We start from the raw sequence: 19,024 nt of genomic DNA, 5'->3' as shown, positions 1-19,024 counted from the left end.
TGAGGTGTGACAAATGCGTCTCTCACAGAACAGCTTTGTTTGTTTACAAGAACCTTAAGTGAGAGAGAGTGTCAGAGAGAGAGTGCGCTGAACATTGTGTTGGCGGATCTGAAAAGTTGACAAAGGTGTAAGCGTGCTGAAGATCTTGGATCGCCTTTTTACTTTGACCAAAATTCCATCTAGACACAACACCATTGAACAATGGCCACATCACTTCCTGTTTAACAGCAGTTCCCATGGCGAAGAATAAGAGACGCCACTTGGGAAATACTGTTGCATAAAAACACACACACACACACACACACACACACACACACACACACACACACACACACACACACACACACACACACACACACACACACACACACACACACACACACACAAACACAAGGAGACGAGTTCAGACATGCTCGGATCCATAGGGAAAAAAGGAAACAGGAACAAAAATGCCTTGCAATGATGTTTTAATGGAATTTTGAAAGATAACCTAATGTGAACCATTCATTTCTGAACATCATGTCTAGTGTAGAATTGTTGCAAATTTCCAGGTAGTACAGAGTCTTTGTTAATTAAACATGCAATATACTGTTGAAATAGTAAACCAAACGCCCACTATGAAAAGGTTTCAGAGAGTGTAAAGCTGTGATGTGGAGCTTATGTAGCGTCTCATCACGAATAAAAAGGCTAGCCGTTAGTTTCTTCTTGGAACACAAATGATCTGCTAACTGAGGCTCGAAGCTTGAAGCCACTTAACCAAACGCCTGAAACACATACCGTACGTGACTGCACGTTATATACCTTAACAACCTATGCAAAGAGCAGTAGAACCTCTTGAAGCACACATTAAAAGCGTCACCAACTGCAATCTATTGACCGCCCCCCCCGCACACACACCTACTTCAACTAATCCGTAACGGCAAAATGAAACCTGCTGTGTTAATATCTAGCCTTTATTTTGATAGCTAAAAGTCTTGAAAGCAGAAGACAAACAAATAAAAGAAAAAAGCGACTATCGCTATGGTGCTGTTGAACATGGAGTGTGTGTACACAGGGAAGGGGAGGACCAGGTTTTAACAGAAACCAAAACAAAACAAAAAAAACCCCAAAAAATAAGCAAATACAAAACAACAACAAAAATCATTGACATTTGATTGGTAAAAACAGTAGGATAAATACACAATGAGTCCATATTATTCCGTCTGTGTGTTGTCTTTTTTTTTTCCTTTTCCTTTTTTCGGTTTAAAAGCTCAGTCACATTGGACCAATCAGTCAATACCCCATCAGGGGCTACAGAATAAGCAGGGTTACTTAAAAAGAACATCCTACTAGAAAAATGGAGTTAAGCCATACACTCATAACCGTGACCATAACAGTATGAAAGAGGGAGGCTTCATTTAAAAATTGCTACAGTCATTTTTTTTCCTTCTCCTTTGTTCATTTTTTTAAAATCTTTTTTCCTACAATCTTGCTCTCCTTTTTTTTTTCTTCTTCTAACCATCTAACCCAATTGGAGAGAAAACAAAAGAAGAAAACAGGTAAAAGGGGGAGGGTTGCAGGGAAAAGGTGCATTCCGGGGGGTAACAGGAGGGACTTATACGTTACCTGCCAGAAAACTATCAGTCTTATCAGATATGGTAGAGTAGTAGGATGCCTGGTTGTCGCCGGTGCCTCCAGATTCCTCGGCCTCGACTGGATCGATGTCCTTCAGCTGGTCTGCTGCAATCTTCCCTCCCAGCATGTAGTGGTGGTCATCTAGACTGGGATGGTTGTCCTCCGGGTGACCCAAAGGCATCAGATCCACAGATCTGCCCAGCAGGTCCTCTGCAAGGGCAGAGGTGGCAGCTGGTGGCAGCGTCAGCTCCTTGATGAGGGAGGGGTCTTTGGCCTCCTCTGGCAGCTGCTCCTCGTTTTCCAAGGAGAAGATTCCAGGGCTCTTCCCGCAGCTCTCAGCCATGGAGTGGGCGTTGGAGTTGGATGTAGTGCAGTCGAAGCCGTAAGACGCTACAGAATTGGCTGACTGAGGGGTGGCCCCGCCCCCATCCTCCTCACCCTCCCCAGCTGGTGTGTCCCCAGCCTCTTCGTCCTCCTCGAGAGCGGGCAGGCTACACGTCTGAGGAGGACTCTCAAACCCGGCACTTTCATCTACCATCATGGGTGCTTCAGGGTCATTTATTTGCATCTCCCCTTCTGTATCGCTGGCCTCGTCTCCCGAGGTGGAAGGGGAAGAAGGGGCGGATGCAGGAGCAGTTGGGGGTCCGGTGCCCAGGACCTCGTCGGCGGGGAGCGTCTCGGCTTCCTCCTCTTCTCCGTCGCCTTTTTCTAAGTGAATACCGAGATCCTGCTCCATGTCAGGCTGAACCGAAGCAGGCACTGGGGTCTGCTGCTTGTCAGAGCGGGACTCGACTCCAGAGCTGCTGTCATAGTCACGGAGTTCCTCTGGTGTGCTTGTCTCGCTGCTGCTCTGGGCTGCCAGAGCCGTGCCGCTTAGAGTGCTGGACTGGGATATGCCTACAGGTGGGGCAGCAAGTAGGGTGGGAGCCTCTGCAAGAACTGAGCCCTTCGTCTCCTCATATGATGACTGATGAAGGTTGGTTTCTTGCTCCATCTCAGGAGCAAAGGATGGGGCGCTGACGTCCAAACATGCCTGGGCAGGAGACTGGGTGGGCGCTTCAGACTCAGCAGCACCGTGGTCGGACACAGGGCTGGGGGAGGAGACGGAGAGCAGTGAGGCTGGCTGAGCCCAGGTATCACAGAAGGGGTTGGTCTGGCCCCAGGAGGATGCAGGGATGGAGGGCGGAGGACCCGATTGATTGAGGTTATCTAAATGTGCCTCCTCATTAAAGTCATCCTCATTCTCACAGCTCTCCATCACTCCTTCACTGCGCATTTCCACGTCTTCATCCTCTTCCTCATCTTGCCCTTGCTCCTGGAAAACTTTATGGTGTTCGTCTACCCTCTCAGAGCTCAAATCCATATCGTCCACCCGCTCATCCTCATCATCCTCGTCCTCTTCTTCATTGGCTAGGGTTTCCACATTGGGAGAACCCATGAGGTTACCATCTCCCTCAGAACCACGGAGGCTAGTGTCAACCAGGGCATCTGAACTCTGGGTGCCCTCTAGAATTGCGGTATGCTGGGTGCTACTAAGGTCTGAGACCCCCTGCTGTCGGCTGCTGGTGCAGCTGCTCACATCCTCGGAGTCCATCCCAGACAGCAAGTCGTCACCGTGCCACCCTGTTGAACCTCCAAAGGCAGAGGAGCGCACTTGGAAGTCATCAGAGGGCTGAGACGTGCTCATGTCAGTGATCAAAGACGAAGGCTGATAGCCCAGTCTCCTTTGTTCTTCATCATCATCATCCTCTTCCTCATCATCATCCTCGTTGATTTCCTCATCAGCCTTTTCCACGGCCTCCTCCTTTTCATGAGGAGAGATCAGGCCTCTGGGGCTGAAATCATCCAGAGGGGAGGCACCCAATAAGTGAGGTTGCACTGTGTTATTAAAGGCCTCGGGAGCTGCGGGGGTATGCATAAACAAGTTTTCCTTCTCTTCTTCTTCCTGCTCTTCGTCCTCTTCCTCCTCTTGTGTCTCCTGAGCCTCAAACTGCTGGCACTGTTCCTCTTCTCTCTGGAAGTTCATCATACTGCTTGGAATTTGGTTTATGTTCCAGGGATCAGAGTGGACATGGGTGCCCAGGAGAGAGTAGGCATTCTGTTGGTCTCTGACAGGAGAAGCAGGGCCTTGTGGGGAACAAGGAGGAGACATGACTGTAGTACCCAGGGAGTCGTTGGCAGGCTCCTCAAATTTGAAAGGATCTATCTGTGCAGGGAGCTGAACACCACACACTGCTTCATGGACCGGTTCTGCCTCCTCCTCTGCTGGTGGGTCAGACAGGAGATCTACAGATGCCTCGGGGGATGGTTCTTCTTCTTGATGTGAAATTAGTTCTTGTACAGGTTCTGGTGTTGGTTCTCTTACGGGCTCTGGTGAAGGTTCCCTGACAGGCTCTGGAGTAAGTTCTCTTACAGGTTCTGGTGTAGGTTCCCTTGCAGGTTCTGGTGTGGGTTCCCTAACAGGTTCTGGTGTAGGTTCCCTTGCAGGTTCTGGTGTGGGTTCCCTAACAGGTTCTGGTGTGGGTTCTCTTGCAGGTTCTGGTGTAGGTTCCCTGACAGGCTCTGGTGTGGGTTCTCTTACAGATACTGGAGTGGGTTCCCTAACAGGCTCTGGTGTGGGTTCTCTTGCAGGTTCTAGTGTAGGTTCCCTGACAGGCTCTGGTGTGGGTTCTCTTACAGATACTGGAGTGGATTCCCTGACAGGCTCTGGTGTGGGTTCTCTTGCAGGTTCTAGTGTAGGTTCCCTGACAGGCTCTGGTGTGGGTTCTCTTACAGATACTGGAGTGGATTCCCTGACAGGCTCTGGTGTGGGTTCTCTTGCAGGTTCTGGTGTAGGTTCCCTGGCGGGTTCTGGTATGGATTCCCGTGCGGGTTCTAGTTTTGGTTCACAAACTGATTCAGCCACTGGTGCACAGACTAGTTCTGGTTCTGGTGTGAGCTCTGCTGATTTTTCTTCAGGAGTTGTAATGGATGGCTCCACAGCTAGTTCTGCAGGAGGCTCTGGTTGTTCTGGCACAGCAATAACAGCTGCTGTGGCAGCAATCGCTGCCGCAGCAGCTACAGCTGCGGCAACTTCCTTTTCAGGTTCAGCGGCTGTGGCAGCTTTAGGGGCGCGTTTAACAGGAGTTGGTGTGCTGCTTCCCACAGTTTTCTTGGGGCTGGAGGTCTTGGTTTTGGAGCCAGGGGTCTTAGCTGGTGTAGGCTTGCTCTCTTGTGTTTTGGGGCGGTTAGGTGTTTTGGTGTCTGCTGGCTTGTTAGTAGCAGGCTTTTTGGCAGTGACCTCTGATTTTGAAGCGGACTTGGAAGTCTCGGATTTTGCCGACTTCGTTGTAGAAGAAGGGCGAGTAAGGGGGGAGTCTGCAGGCTTTTTGGCTGCTGGCGTGGAGGGTTTGGTGACATCTAGAAAAAACGCACAAAAGGGGTGGTTTAACAATGTGATATTGTAGAAAATTAAAACACATCATTGATGATTAAACCCACAGTGTAATGTTTAACACATTTGCATAATGTACAGTCAAGACCCAAAAGAAAAAACCTTAGAAGGGTTGTGTCAGGAAGAATATCCCCTATAAAAATCTGCTAAATCAAACAGGTGGATCCATCTGCTATGGCAACCCCTTGTAAACAGGAAGCAGACAAACAACGTTTTATTGATCCCTTCAAAGTCACCACTGAGTTTTCTGTAGTTAACACTGTAATCAGGCCAAATATATGGAATATAAAATTGAAATTAATTAATTTATTCATTTATTGTGAGATCTCAGACCCATAAAACACATATCAGTCTTACACATAATTATAACATACTAGAGCGGGCAGACATAAACACATTTTATGTTTTAATGTTTTATTTTTATATCCATCTGAGGAAATGATGTGATCACTTTACTTTGGACAACACTTCACTCCTGTTTTTAAAGTTCAGCCACTGCTCACCAGCCTGTTTTGTCACAGGAGGGCAGACTGTACAGGTTGCTGTGACGAGTATCAGTGTCTCTGATCCTGTTTCAAAGCCAGAATTCAATGTCTTGTTTTGCTCTAGAGTTCTGCTGGAGGGCCACTCTAACCAGACTGGTGCTGCTTGGAGTCTGTCCACAGGATGAGGAATATTTTGCAGTGGCCGCTCCATTCCTGATAATTACAGTCTGTACGGTACAATTTACTTATTTATTTAAGACTAAGAAGTGTGACGCCTTTCATGTGCATGCATATGTGTGTAGTTAAAATGTACTCCTACAGTACTTCTCTATCTCCACTCCATGATATGTTAACAGATGATCTCCTACCACTCTTACACCGATGACATCCAGCTGTACCTTCGATTTAAAACCTGGTGATCAGACTTGTGGATGCCTAAAGTGGCAGTGACAATGTCATGCATTTGACCCAAAACATGAATGAAGTCTTAATATTCAGCTCTGCTACTGCTCCAAAACCTCTTTGTCTTTGGTTTAAAAGGCACAGCTGCCAGTGGTGGGCTGACAGCTGATGCTAACAGTAGTTGTATTGTTCATTTTCTCTTTGTGGTTATTTATTTTCCCTTTTGTCCCAGTAACACAGACAAAGACCTTTAACACACCATCCCTGAATAAACACTCATTCAGAAGTCCATTTTCCCAGCGCACAGCAGGGAAACACAGGTGTTACTAATGACGTTAATTAACGCTCATCTGTATTTAGTGCAGAGCTTTTATCAAAACGATTATTCACCCCTGTGTTTACCTACTAGTGCATGGAAAACGTTTGTCAGAAACATCATCTCGACTCTTGTTTTGTTACAGGTAGTCCTATTTCCTCTGCAGCTGGTGCAAAATGCGACGAGCAGGCTTCTGTACAGACTAGCACCCCATCACAACTTTTCCAGATCTGCTTTTTCATTCATTTATTTATTTATTTTTAATCAAGGGGTGTCAGTTGTTAGCCCAAAACTATGGAAGTACCCATCATCCAGAGCTTTATTCATCACTGGCATCTTAAAAACATCTCTTTTTCTTTTGTGTTAGTAGTCATAATACTTGCTATTAATTGGTATCAAATGCTATTGTGTTTCTTTTCTCATTTCTTTTTCCTTACCTTTTTTCACAAGGGTTGTGGTTTTGGATGTTTGAGATGGAGGTTTGCCACCAGAGGGGGTAGTGGAGGTTGGTTTGGGGGTAGCCGGCTTGGCGGCGGCAGAGGGAGTTTTAGGAGTGGCAGGTTTGGTTGTAGCAGGGGAGCTCTTGGCGTTGCTGCTAGTAGGTGGCCGAGATGAGCCCGTGGCAGGACGAGGGGATGAAGTTGTGCCGGTTGTAGGCCTGAAGAGACATAACAGAGAAGAAGGGTTAGCAAATACTAAGCTGCACTACACAATATGTCCAAATCACGAATGAGACCGACAGTGAAATGAATTTAACAGACAGTGAATCCCCTGGTTACAGAACTCAGGGAATGGAGATTAACTGAAAGTGACTCAAGCATTTGAGTTTTTAAAGTCACCCACATCTTGGGGCAAACATCAAGTCTCACCCTGACTGTGTGCTGATCAACCCTGTGCTCCGAGTGCTTCAGAACGGCTCTGACAGCGAGCAAGAGCTTGACATGTCAGCAGCAGACACTTCTACTGCTAAAGGGTACTTAAGAAAGAGCACACACAAGCAACAATGCTTGCATAGCTCACAACACTAACATTAAACATACATAATATTAATAATGAAAGCAATATATAATGACTGATTTGCAATCTTTCTAGACAACAAAGGCTAGCCATCTATTTTAAAAATGAAGTGCAGAGTAGTGCAAACATCTTCTGTAATAATAAATTAAAGCATGTGCAAATAGCCAACGCACTGACCTGATTAGCTGTTGCAGCAACGCTAAATTCAATGAGTCAACGGGTTCACATAAGGTAGACACCTATTGAGACTTACCTCTTAAGGACAGGAGGGTAGACATGAATGATTCAGAGGTGCCTGAGTACTGATTTAAAAGCCTTTACATTAGTTCCCTGTCAGTTTTTGTAAGGATTTTCAAAAGGCACACTAGTAATGCACCATCAGCGCAGCCCCTGAGGTGCTTTGGCACAAATTCATTTCATTTGTTTTTATTTTTTTTTATAGATGCAGGACAAAAACTTTGGAGCAGTCAGAAAACACGTGACACCAACCTAAAAGTGCCAATTAACCCTCTCCAGGCAGACGTTGCAGATTTGCAACAGTTAAGAACTAACAACCTGATTACCCCACATACATATTTTATGAGTTTCTTTTACTCAGAAGTACCACTGGACTAGTATGAAAGCAAACTTTGACTCCAAGTCCATGACAAACTCCTCCAGGGACAATCAAGTTGTTGAAGGTGAGTCAGAGCGGCCCCAGAGAGGCACACTGACCCCAGTTGATCCCTCCTTGCCCACTTCCCTCCTCACATGGGGGTGATTCTTTGGGGCAGCGTGCGTCAGCTCTGCCTGCTCTGGCTCTCCTGGCCTAGATGCTGGCTCCTATGTCACGTCTGAGCGAAGTAACCTACATCTAGTAGTCCTGACAGGGCTGTGGTGTGCAGTCTCTCGGGCCCACGCTACACTAACTGCCTGTTTCTAAATAAAGAATTGAGTTAATACTGGCAGAAAGAGAACAGGCAGCGGGAGGGAGGTGGAGGGAGAGTGAAGATGCCTGGGACCATGTTAATCTTTAATACTGAAAGGAGAACAAATATAACTCTTCCAAATCCAGCAGCACCAGCACCACCCCTCCCCTCAGCTGGAAGCACGGGCTATGTTAAAGGCACGCTCACTTCATAAAGGCGAGGAAGTAGCGTGTGCTATTCACAGCCTGGCAAATGTACGGGAATACAGTGTGGCAACATGAAATGAGAGTGAAAACCTGATAAGGGTGTGGTGAACTCAGAGGTTTAAAGAAGCTTTTGCAGTTGATTCACATCATGCAAGCTCTGGGGCAGTGAAGGTGTGTTACTAATAGTGAGGCTGCTGGATCATGTCAGGATCGTGCTGATCATTCTGAGCTGTGATTCATTGTTTTAGCATGTCTGACGCCGACTGTTTTCTGCTAAATCTGGGAGTTAATGTTGCTCACGTTCTAGTGCGTTTGCTGTGAATTTTGCTATGGAGGCAGCGTAAAAGCCACATCTCAACTGTAAAATCCCGCCTTAGTGAGTAAGATACTAAGATTTTAAGCTCTCAAATTTAGAATCTGTTCTTCAGGACAAAAAAAAGATGATGTCTGAATTAGAGAGTGAAAGATGGGAATTACAGGGAAAAGAGAATGGGGAGAATTAAGAGATAGAGACTGGCATTAGAGATGAAGTATGCTAATGGGATATTCAGAGAGAGCATTCATAGTAATCTGCCTGATAAAAGGAATGTGGATAATCCAAAAAGGCAGGAGGACTTTAAAGAGCGCTGGAAATTAACCAGGTCACTGAAAAAGAAGGAGGCGCGACGGAGATGGAGACAGAGACAGTGAAGGAGATTTCTGTTGAGTTGTAATGCGTATCTACTGGCTCTCAGTCCAATTTACTTGGATCAGTATTTCTTTACTTGTGTTTATGTTCTTTTGTTCTTGCACTGGTTTTGATTATTTATTACCATGATTTCCTTCCTCATTGTTAAACATGGCCGTCTCCACATCCACAGTATTGTAAGACTCCATCTCACAGTAGAATTAGATCTTGTGTGTTCCAAGATTAGTTTACCACAACTTGGCTTGTGGTGACGAAGCCTAAACACGGTGATGTTTGCTTCTGTAATTAAGCTCTCTTGTCAGCCAAATGACTGAGAAGACTGCAGGACTCATTGTAGTCTTTAAATGATGCGCCTACATTTAACTCAAAGGGCAGCTTGTGCTAAGGGAAAGAAGCTTTGTTTATTGTTCTCATCCCACCACAGGCCTCGCTCAGAGAAACACTATAAATTGGGGCTAAAGCAAATTGTTCAACGCGACACCGAGAAATGGACCGAAGCTGAAAAATCAGATGACTCTCATTGCTACAGGCGCGCTGTAAAATATACTTAAAGACGCCCGAGGATCACTGACGACACTTCAGCTGAGAAAGGATTGCTGTGTGCAAAAACATGGCTGCCTGCTGGTGGTGCTTTGTTGCGATCCAACGGGATTCGGGGCTATGATTTAAATAATGAGATCGACAAAAGGGGGAGGCAAATGAGTAATCAGGAGCAAAGCAGCCGTGCAGGCAGACATCTTCCCTGCAGCACAGACGGCCATCTACGGTGGAGACGAGCTTCCTTCTCCAAAGACAAGCAGATAAATTAAAGTATGATGCTGTGATAATTAAAGAGGCAAGATAACCCCTCCATTAAATGAACCTGATCAGAGCTCTGCTCCTTAGAGCGCTTGTTCCTTTAACAAGGTGTTTTTATTTAAGACAAAGGTTGCAGTAGGGTAGCCCTAAGCAATGCAGGTGTCACACTGCTCTGCAGCAGGAAATGAGCACCTTGAGGCTCCATGATTCATAACCTGGATGAAATTTCATCTAAACCTTATCTAAATGTGAATCGAAGAGAATGATCACTGCAGGCAGGGTACTACACTTCAGTTTATGTGAGGGATGTGTGCGACTTCTCGGCATACTTAGTTGGTTAAATGAAAGCACAGGATCAGATACATGTCAGATCTAACATGTTATCCAGTCACTCGCCACTACTCACTGCTGCAGCTCTCACACACTCTGAGGGGAAGTTACAAACGAGTAAGGTGGAAGCTAACACAGACGACAGCTTGATGGTTCTGCAGTACTTTGATCCACGGATCAGCTGTTGTACTTCACGCAGGCTGCGTCAGAGCAAAGTGCCGTATAAGCACTTGACAAAAGTATTCTGCGCTCACGTGTGGATGTGCTAGCTGTAAATGATTTATGCACGCTTCAAAGTGCCACACATCTTGTCTTGTGTTGACAGTGTTTAACACGTCTGTTAGATTTTGCTCAATTCTGGTGGATTTCTATTTTCTTACTAGACTAGTTTCCTCTTGTTTAACCCTTTATCACAGAAGTATCATACAGGACATCTGGCCTCATTTTATAACTCAGGCTGAAAAAAAATGCTACTTTGATACCCCAACAATCCTGTAAAGCTCAGCTTCTCCCCAAACAGTTTTTTTCTACCTTAAACAGTAACGGCATTAAAGTCATTTATAGAGCGCTCGTAAAATGGGCCAACTGCCAGAACCATGATAAATACAGGCTGGGTTAAATGGAAACATCTCCAGTGGTTGACCTGTTTAACCAGGATGCAGGGTGGATAAAAACATATCACCTCTCTAGTCTTTGAAATGTTTGACTAAAAACTGCAGTGTTTGAAGAACTGCCACATGTCTTTATCATGAGTGGAACACCCACAAACAAGTCTGCCTCACATTCAATCATACTCTGTCCCTCCCTCCGATTACTAAATCCATTTAGTAATTGGCTCTGCGGCTGCTCCCTAATAACATCATGGCAGCGGGACTCTGCTTCGTGGAGTGGTTGGCCACACCCGTGGCACGGGGGAAGATTTACAGCCTGCGCTGTGCGTTGTTTGTCTTCATATCGGACTGCTGAACACTGTGTGGCACGAGCTGCTGCTTACCACACAAACCGGTGTTGGACCGTTACATCAGCAGTAATTTGTTAGATGACGAGGAGGGCTGCATTCATTCCCCTCCAATAAAAATTTATCATCCCCGAGGGACCATCAGCGAGGAAAACACCATGACTAATGTGGGAACATGGGCAGCTGAGTGGGCAGCATAAAGGTGATGAAAAAAAAGACCCTGATAGCTCAAAGGCTACCACATCTACTTCTCTGAGTGCATTTATATAGCACTGAATGCCCTTGATCTGTCCTCTGATTTCCAACAGGGCAATTTCTTTCCTTTTGCTTCAAGCAGAGTTAACCTCTGCTCCTTCCTCCTTTCTCCACCTCTGTGCCTCTTTCTCAAACACTAATTTGCTGCATGTAGAGCCCTAACACGACAAGCATCTCTGGCAGCAGTGACGGGAGCTCATCAGTGACGTATGCGATCGCGAAGCATCCATACTCCACCGCCACCATTTTTGTCTTCACTACGCCACAGCTAGAGACGGCAGAGCAAGCAGGAGAACCCGGCTCGGCGTCACGTGACCGTGTACTACGTGTCCAGCGCGCGCGCGTACGACTCCCTTCCCCCCACCTTTAAGTCCACATCATACACAGCAATATATCGGCAAATGAACACATGCTCTGCATTCTAATGACATGCTGTTTCTCCAGTGCAATCATCCGTGCACACACAAAAGCACCTATAAGGGGAATGCACAGTGTGCTGCAGTCTCCTATTGGGCGGTTTTCATGCTAGACACCAGCACTCAAGTCTCAATGCAAAACAAGAGAAAGGCAAGAAATTGGTAAATATTCATGCACACAACCTAGGACATATGCTACTAGCACACACACTGCTGCATGTGTAGGTAATATAATGTTCAAAGATCCAACAGTGATTTCCACTTCCTGTGTTTTGACACAAATATTTTCCCTCACATGCTACATGCTGTATGCAATCAGCATCAAACAGCAGGTGCACATATAACACGTACACACAATTTAATGAGTGTCCAGACACAAGACCTTTATGAAAAACAGAGACATGCACATACTATAAAGTGAGCAGGTAGCTATACTCATGCACATTGCAAACATGCTTAACAAGTTTAAGCTTGATGCTGGTGATGTACTGCTGACACAACAGGCTTCATCTTCATTGACAAAGCCATCTTTCTGGTAACTTTAAGAGTGCGATTACGAGGTTAAAGAGAACGGAAAGGATGAGTTACAAGAAAGAGTCCCTGCTGTGTTTAATGTAACTCAATTTTGCAAAAAAACAAAAAAACAACCCCAAACCCTCCAGCTCAATAGAGAAGTGGCCTCAAATTACATAGATTGATGTCACTCTGTGAACCAGCATTTGCTGTTTGTCTGATAAGTGAAATCTGCTTTGGATGGAATTAAATCAACTGAGTAACACTGCATAAATTGAGAGCCCCAATGTGTTTGAGTGTGTGTGCGGCAGCAACAGGAGGAGAGTGCGTCTGATGTGGCAGTTAATGTGTCTGTTGAGCTCTCCCCCACTCTGCCGATGGTAGGCCTGAATTACGGAGTGAGTGAGGTAGGAAAAGGGCAAAATCTAATTAAAGCTGAAATTTATGGCCCTGTCAAAGCACATCACATTTACTAAAGCAGACATGCACATACACACACTTAACAAAGCATGCCCACAAGGGTACAAGGGGCTGTCAGAAGAGCCAATCGTGACTAATAGTTATACTTCTCTCATGGGGATTCATGGAGATTTACTGCAGGAGGAGGCTTCTCTGGACTACACATCCAATGCATGAGCACATGCACCAATAGCACTGAATATCGCATCTTATAGATGCCTATAATTACAACCTCAGCTCAGTCTTTTGAACAAAGTGTTCACGTTACCTACTCAGGCTATTAGCTAAAGATTTAGCTTGGCATGCTTACAAATAATAATAATAATAATAATAATAATGATAATAATAATAACAGAGAATGTGTTAAGAATTCAATGTAAAACATGGATATTGACATGGATTGACATGAAGACTGAAGTCACGCTGGATAATAAATGGATTTCACCCTGCCAGCTCTGCGGTACAAAGCCTTTGTAATGACTGATGGAGGCGAAGTGGGAACAGAGCAGCCTTTAAATGTCTGAAATGGCAAATCTGGCCTCAAACCGTGACATGGTTGATGTGTGTGGAGGTGGGGCGGTTAGCTAATAATGCTGTGCTGGATTAATGTAACAATATCCACCCTCTATAATGCTAATTGTGTGACACAGACTGAACAGCGGATGTCTGCACGAGCACTATGGTTGACAGGAAAGAGTGAAACGGGTGAGTTTATTTCCACTTCCAATCTCTAGCAGTGAGTCATTGGTAACCTTACTTTTACAAAGCAACGAATTAGCACTTAGCTGACCTGAGTGTACCTGAGATATCAGCTTAACAGATGCATTTTTAAAATTTCTTTCAACTGGAACAGGAGGCTAATAACAACGATTAGCTAACCTGTTACTAAATTCAAGCAAAATTCAATTTTAGAAAAGCGGAAAAAAAAACATTTTAGCCATTGGATGAAATTTTAAAAAGTAAAGAAGAGGCGGGATACGTGCAACTGTGTTGCGAGTCTTGATAATAAATCGTTCGCCCATAGTTTGGGCACTTTACAGTGTCCCAGCTAGCAACACACAATCCCACAAAGACAATAATCTGAGAAGGATCGGGCAGTGTAAGCGAGTAAATAAAAATCATCCAGCATCTAATAATCATCAGTCAGTGCCCAATAATTAATAAATGTTAAATTCATAGTTAATTCGCTTTTACTATTACCAATCAATAAATTCTATATAATGTTATGTTTGGTGCCCAATAAAAGGAGGGAACGACAAGATTCGGATTACTTTGGGACATATAACATTGTCTGTGCTGTGTATTGATATACTCTGTGTTTGTTGTTGGTTTGTGATAAAGGTTTCATTATTCATCAGTGAGCCTGACCTCACACCCAGGCCATGAAACACTAGCTGGTTAGTCAAAGCTGCTGGCGTGTTAGAGATACCCACAAGGCGTTAGTCCTGTGATCAGTGTGTCAATTTACTGTTTATTATTCATGGGGTATATAGAGTGTTACAGATTTCTAAAGCTAATGTAAAATTATTATTACATGTTTTAAAGTGTTATGTGATGCACAACTAAAACACCTGCGAGTGAGTTTCATCTGCATAGATAAATTGCTGATTAAACACTGGTAATGAACTAACTACTGAATACAGCCCTAACCCTGATAGTGCTCATGTGTGTTTAATGGTTTTATATTTACAAGGAGTGGAGACTGATGCACAATGGTGGGACGTGACGGAGCCGGTCGGTATAACAGAAATGAAATCATCAGAGCAGTTCATAAACACTGCACATGAGTATTGTGCACCGCAATATAGATTATCAAAGTGCCCTTGTGTAACTCGTTTTAATAAGATGTTTGTACATCAACCATTGCATAAAGCTGTAATCTGAGTGTAATCTCCTCAATCCAACTGTTACCTGTGGCACAGGGAGAGTGAGAGAATGGACGGGGGTGGGGGTGGGGAGGATCTAAAACACTTTGCGGGTCAGGTGGGAGAAAGTGGTTGGCAAACCAGTGTGTGCTGGGAAGGAAAATGTTAGTATAGTGAATAGTATTAATACAATATATAACATACTGTCAGTGATTTAACAGGGGAGCTAGCTACAAACAAAATCGAGCTTTCCTCGGTCATATAAGGACCATCTTCGGGAGCGGGTATAGCTCACCGTAAGGCTATTATGGCTCTGCACTTTCTCCCAGCTTTCTTGTCTTCCCTCTGCTGTCCAATATAAAGAAAAGGCTTTAAAAAGGCTGTCTTCCATTCTGTTACAGCAGCAGATGTGTGTCTGAAAAGCATTTTTAATGTCAGCAATTATGATATTTGACTGTTTATAATTCCTTAATTTGCTATTGAAGAAACGTAATAAAGAGGTTTATCTGGATCATTCAGGTAAGGAAATCCAATGAAGTTGATTCTGTTCATCTGGATGTTGAGTGAACAGACCCTTCTGCTGTTGAGGAAGCAGCTTAGCTGGTCTTTCTTGTTATTAACCTTTCTAAATATACTGTTACCGCCGTCATGTTAGCACAAAGTTGCAAAAAGCAGTGGGCTAGCTTAGCCTAGCCTAAAGAATATGAGAAAGAAACATCTAACCCCGACCTGATCTAATGCTTTCTAAGCCCACTAAGCACTTTGTGTCTAGTTTGAACTCTTTTAAGATGCTATTTTTGGACACTTGCTTTTTGGGTGGATTAAAAACATGTTATAACAAGATACTGTAATTAGTGAACTTCAGAGGAGTTAGTGGCCAAGAATGGTTATTACCTCTAAACTGAGCTAGGCTAGCTATTTAATTTGATATCTTTCCAATTTACTATTTTCTGAAATGTCCAACTTTTAGCATCTTCCTGTGAATGCTTACATGGTCGATCTCTCAGAGGCTATTTGTTTACTCCAAATAGTGCAATCTCTTTGAGATGGTGTTTCGAACTCAACAATGGGTCTACACACAGACATACCAACAAGATGACATAACACGACAGGGAAAAAAAGGAGGCTTTGCATGAACAAAACAAACAAAGTCAAAGACGAGGCAGAAGGATCAGCTATTCAAAGAGCAGCTTGAGTCCCAAAGGCTCCTCTGCCCAATCATGATCATCGCGGCGTCAGACAAAGGCCTCCTTCAGCCTCCTCGCTTGGTCTGTTGCCAAGTCACCTCAGGATTCGGCACCATGCATACAGCGTGACTCAGGTGAGGAACACATGTTGATCTGATTTCCACATAAACATAGTGTCACAGCACACACTGCCACACAGAAAGAGCGCAAAAATAAATAAATAAATAAATAAATAAAAAAACACCCCCAGAAAAATATCTTGTTCTTCGTTTCATCTTCCCAACGCTCATCCTCCTCTCTCTAAATCCCTCCCCAAACTTGTTTTATTAATAATGCTGTATAATGATGAAAGCCTGCAAGGCATTACTCTAAGGCTTGTTCTGACATTGCCTCGTTGCTGGCCTACTTATGCCCGGCCCCTGTGAGCCTGTATGTGGGGGACCATTGTCCCCGATTCCCCCAGGGTGCTCTTTCTTAAACAGCGCCCTCTTTGAACCTGTAGCCAAGTGAAAGCCTTTTGAACTAACTGCTTCTCACTTGGCACTGAAGAGAATTTGTAGTGCTTAGCTCAGTCCCTGCAACTCTTATCAGTTTGGTCATATAGTTGCATTTGCAGCTGTTCTGAAGCAAATTTTGAAATTTGGTAGCAGTTTTCAAAAGGAAGAAAAGAACACTGAACATTTTTGCCTGGAGGAGTCTGCGTCTGCGTTATAGATAGCAGCCTGTGCTATCTACAAACGCACAGAAAGTATCTTTGTGTGTGCTTGTATGTGTAAACAGATTCACACACTTGAGCACGGCTGAGGCTTCAATCCAACGCAAATGTCACACCTACCTGGTTGTCTTGGAAACGGGGGGCTTATCAGGTTTGGGTGAGGCAACAGAGCCGGGCTTGGTGGAGGCAGGCTTGGGAGCTGGAGACAGGACAGGAGAGCAGAGGAGGGGAAAAAAGCAAAAAAAAGAAAAAGAAAAAGACAGCAGTGTAAAACAATAAGAACATTATTATATGCTGTAGTAAAGAAGTTTATAATAATAATAATTTTCCTCAGATATAGGTCAGGCAGACAGCTTTTATCCAGTGTGTCACAAGGATCTAGGGCAAAAACATTTATAGTTTAGCAGGAGTCACTGTAGCATGTCTAATATGTGAGCTGAATTCATCTGACGAGCAGCTATATGCATATCATCACATTACAATGAGCACTCCTCATTAGAGCTTTGAAAACATTTGCTAGAATGCTAGAATTATATTTGTCTTTTCACGCTGATCTTGATGACATTTTCACCAACCTGGGGGCTTTTTAGCTGCTGCTGCTGCAGCGGTATTGGATTTGACACCATTAGCATTTGTGGATGGGGTCTTTTTGGCTGCTGTCGTTCCGGTGGTTGACTTTGCGCCGTTGGTGGCAGGAGCGGCCCCTGTGGCTTTCTTCTCAGACACTTTAGCCAATGTTTTGGAGGCTGGGGCGCCGGCAGTTCCTGTTGGTTTTTTCGACGAAGCTGAGGTCAGGGTGCTCTTTTTGTCCGCTGCAGGCGTGGTCTTCTTAGCAACACCGTTGGTCTGAGGTTTGGACACACCATTTGCGACGCGGCTCTGCGATGTGTTGGGCCGTGAGCCGGTTGCAGCCTTGCTTTGAGTGGTGTTGCCGGGTTTCGTCTTGGTCGCGGTCTTGTTGGTACTCTTGGCTTTGGGGTCTCCCGAGGTCTTGTTGTTGGTCTTGGCAGCTGGGGTTTCCTTGGCCTGGTCTCCCTGTGGTTTTTCCTGATCTCCTTCACCCCCCAGCTGCTGTGGCATCACCTCTGCCACCCCGCTGGCTGCCTGATTGGGCTCCTGGTCCCCGGGTGGTGCGCCATCATTCACGGGATTGGATTCCAATGTTTCCATTGGCTCCAGCGCTGCCGTGGCAACCCCATCCGGCTTCATCTCCCCTCGAATGGCCGTGGTCTGACACTGCAAGGCAGGGCTGACTGGGGTAAGTTGCGCGGGACGGCCACAGGTCAAGATGCGTTCTGCAGATGTTAAGGGTTAGTCTGGAAGGAGAGAATACACAGAGAAGCTCAGTTAGTCAGCAGCAAGACCAGACATGAAAAGCTCTCGCTGCTATCAATAGATGGAGGCCCAGGAATGTTGGTACCCTCAGGAATCAGATAAAGGATAAGCTTATATCTTCTAAGAGCTTCAGCACCACACATTCAGAAATACTTTTACATAAGTATCAGAGAGGTGGGATAAAACTGTAAATGTGCAGAAATAGAACAGTATGTCTCATTAAAGTATATAAGGGGGGACTAAACTTCTACAGAATATGAAAAACAGACAAAATTAGTACCAACTAATAGCAAAATGTGCATGAAGTCTCAGGAGTTATAGAGGGAAGGACAGAACAACATGTTTACTGCAGAAACAACACATTCTACTAATAGCCTTCATTCATTTCAAAGGCAGCTGCACTGCAGTTGCAAACGGTCCCCTCTGTGGCACGAAAAAGCTCAGTGACACACTTGGCCAGTGTTGCTGTGATGGTTTTTTCTTACTGCAAAAGACATCAAAGTCACTAGTGTGGAAGACTAGTTTTCTAGGATAGTACATTTAAGGGAGTGCAAAAAAAAGTTTATCATGCAGATTTGCATGCACACACACAAATGTACAAGCCACCTGCAATAAATGTTAAGACAGTCAGCTTTTATAATGGAGGAGAAAAGTCAACACAGCCTGCTTCCCGCTACCGGGCTAAAATGGTTATAAAAAGAAAAGTAGCACGAGGTGGGAGAAAGACTTAGATGTGTTTGCTAACTGGGTCAAGGCAAGTACAATAAACCCAATAAGCCCAAAGGCAGGCGGCAGTTTGACTGATGGTATGCAAACAGAGCAGTCTAAGACATAAATGAACATGAAGCATATGAGGCCTGAAAAAGGTCACAATCTACAATAAAATAGGTCCACATATCTAGTTTTTCCCCTGCTACTTTTGCAGGGATGGATCAGCAGAAAAGGACAGACCTTCACAAGTTTAAGAGCGGGGTGGGTTGGGAAAAGCAGGAAACTGGCCTGCTGAAGTTTACAAACAGAGCAAGGAGCCGGCTGCGAGGAAGGCTAAGCAGTGAGACAAACGCTTAGGCAATACAGAGGCCGGCCCAGAGGAAGAGGCTTGGCCTGTAGAGCATGGGAACAGA

At 44.9% G+C, this 19,024-nt stretch overlaps 1 protein-coding gene across 2 annotated transcripts in view; it reads right to left on the bottom strand.

Moving 5' to 3' along the window:
- Window positions 1-19,024, bottom strand: part of prr36b (proline rich 36b) — a 39,268-nt gene that overhangs the window by 4,736 nt on the left and 15,508 nt on the right. Inside the window, exons 2-5 of one of the 2 annotated variants that reach the window (XM_085403174.1) lie at window positions 17,141-17,881; window positions 16,686-16,764; window positions 6,688-6,908; window positions 1,606-5,013 (exon numbers count right to left, since the gene is read on the bottom strand). In XM_085403174.1, coding sequence (XP_085259300.1) covers window positions 1,606-5,013; window positions 6,688-6,908; window positions 16,686-16,764; window positions 17,141-17,774 — 4,342 coding nt within the window. In that variant the 5' untranslated portion in view covers window positions 17,775-17,881. Of the gene's footprint in view, window positions 1-450; window positions 5,014-6,687; window positions 6,909-16,685; window positions 16,765-17,140; window positions 17,882-19,024 lie in introns of those variants that run through there. The other variant, XM_085403173.1, reaches the window with a different exon arrangement.

Source organism: Rhamphochromis longiceps, linkage group LG4 (genome assembly GCF_057381845.1).
Source record: "Rhamphochromis longiceps isolate RC_006_pf linkage group LG4, R_longiceps_female_GT1.1, whole genome shotgun sequence".
Classification (NCBI taxonomy): Eukaryota; Metazoa; Chordata; class Actinopteri; order Cichliformes; family Cichlidae; genus Rhamphochromis; species Rhamphochromis longiceps.
Note: the sequence above shows the minus strand (reverse complement) of the source record. Positions and strands in the feature narration are given on the sequence as shown.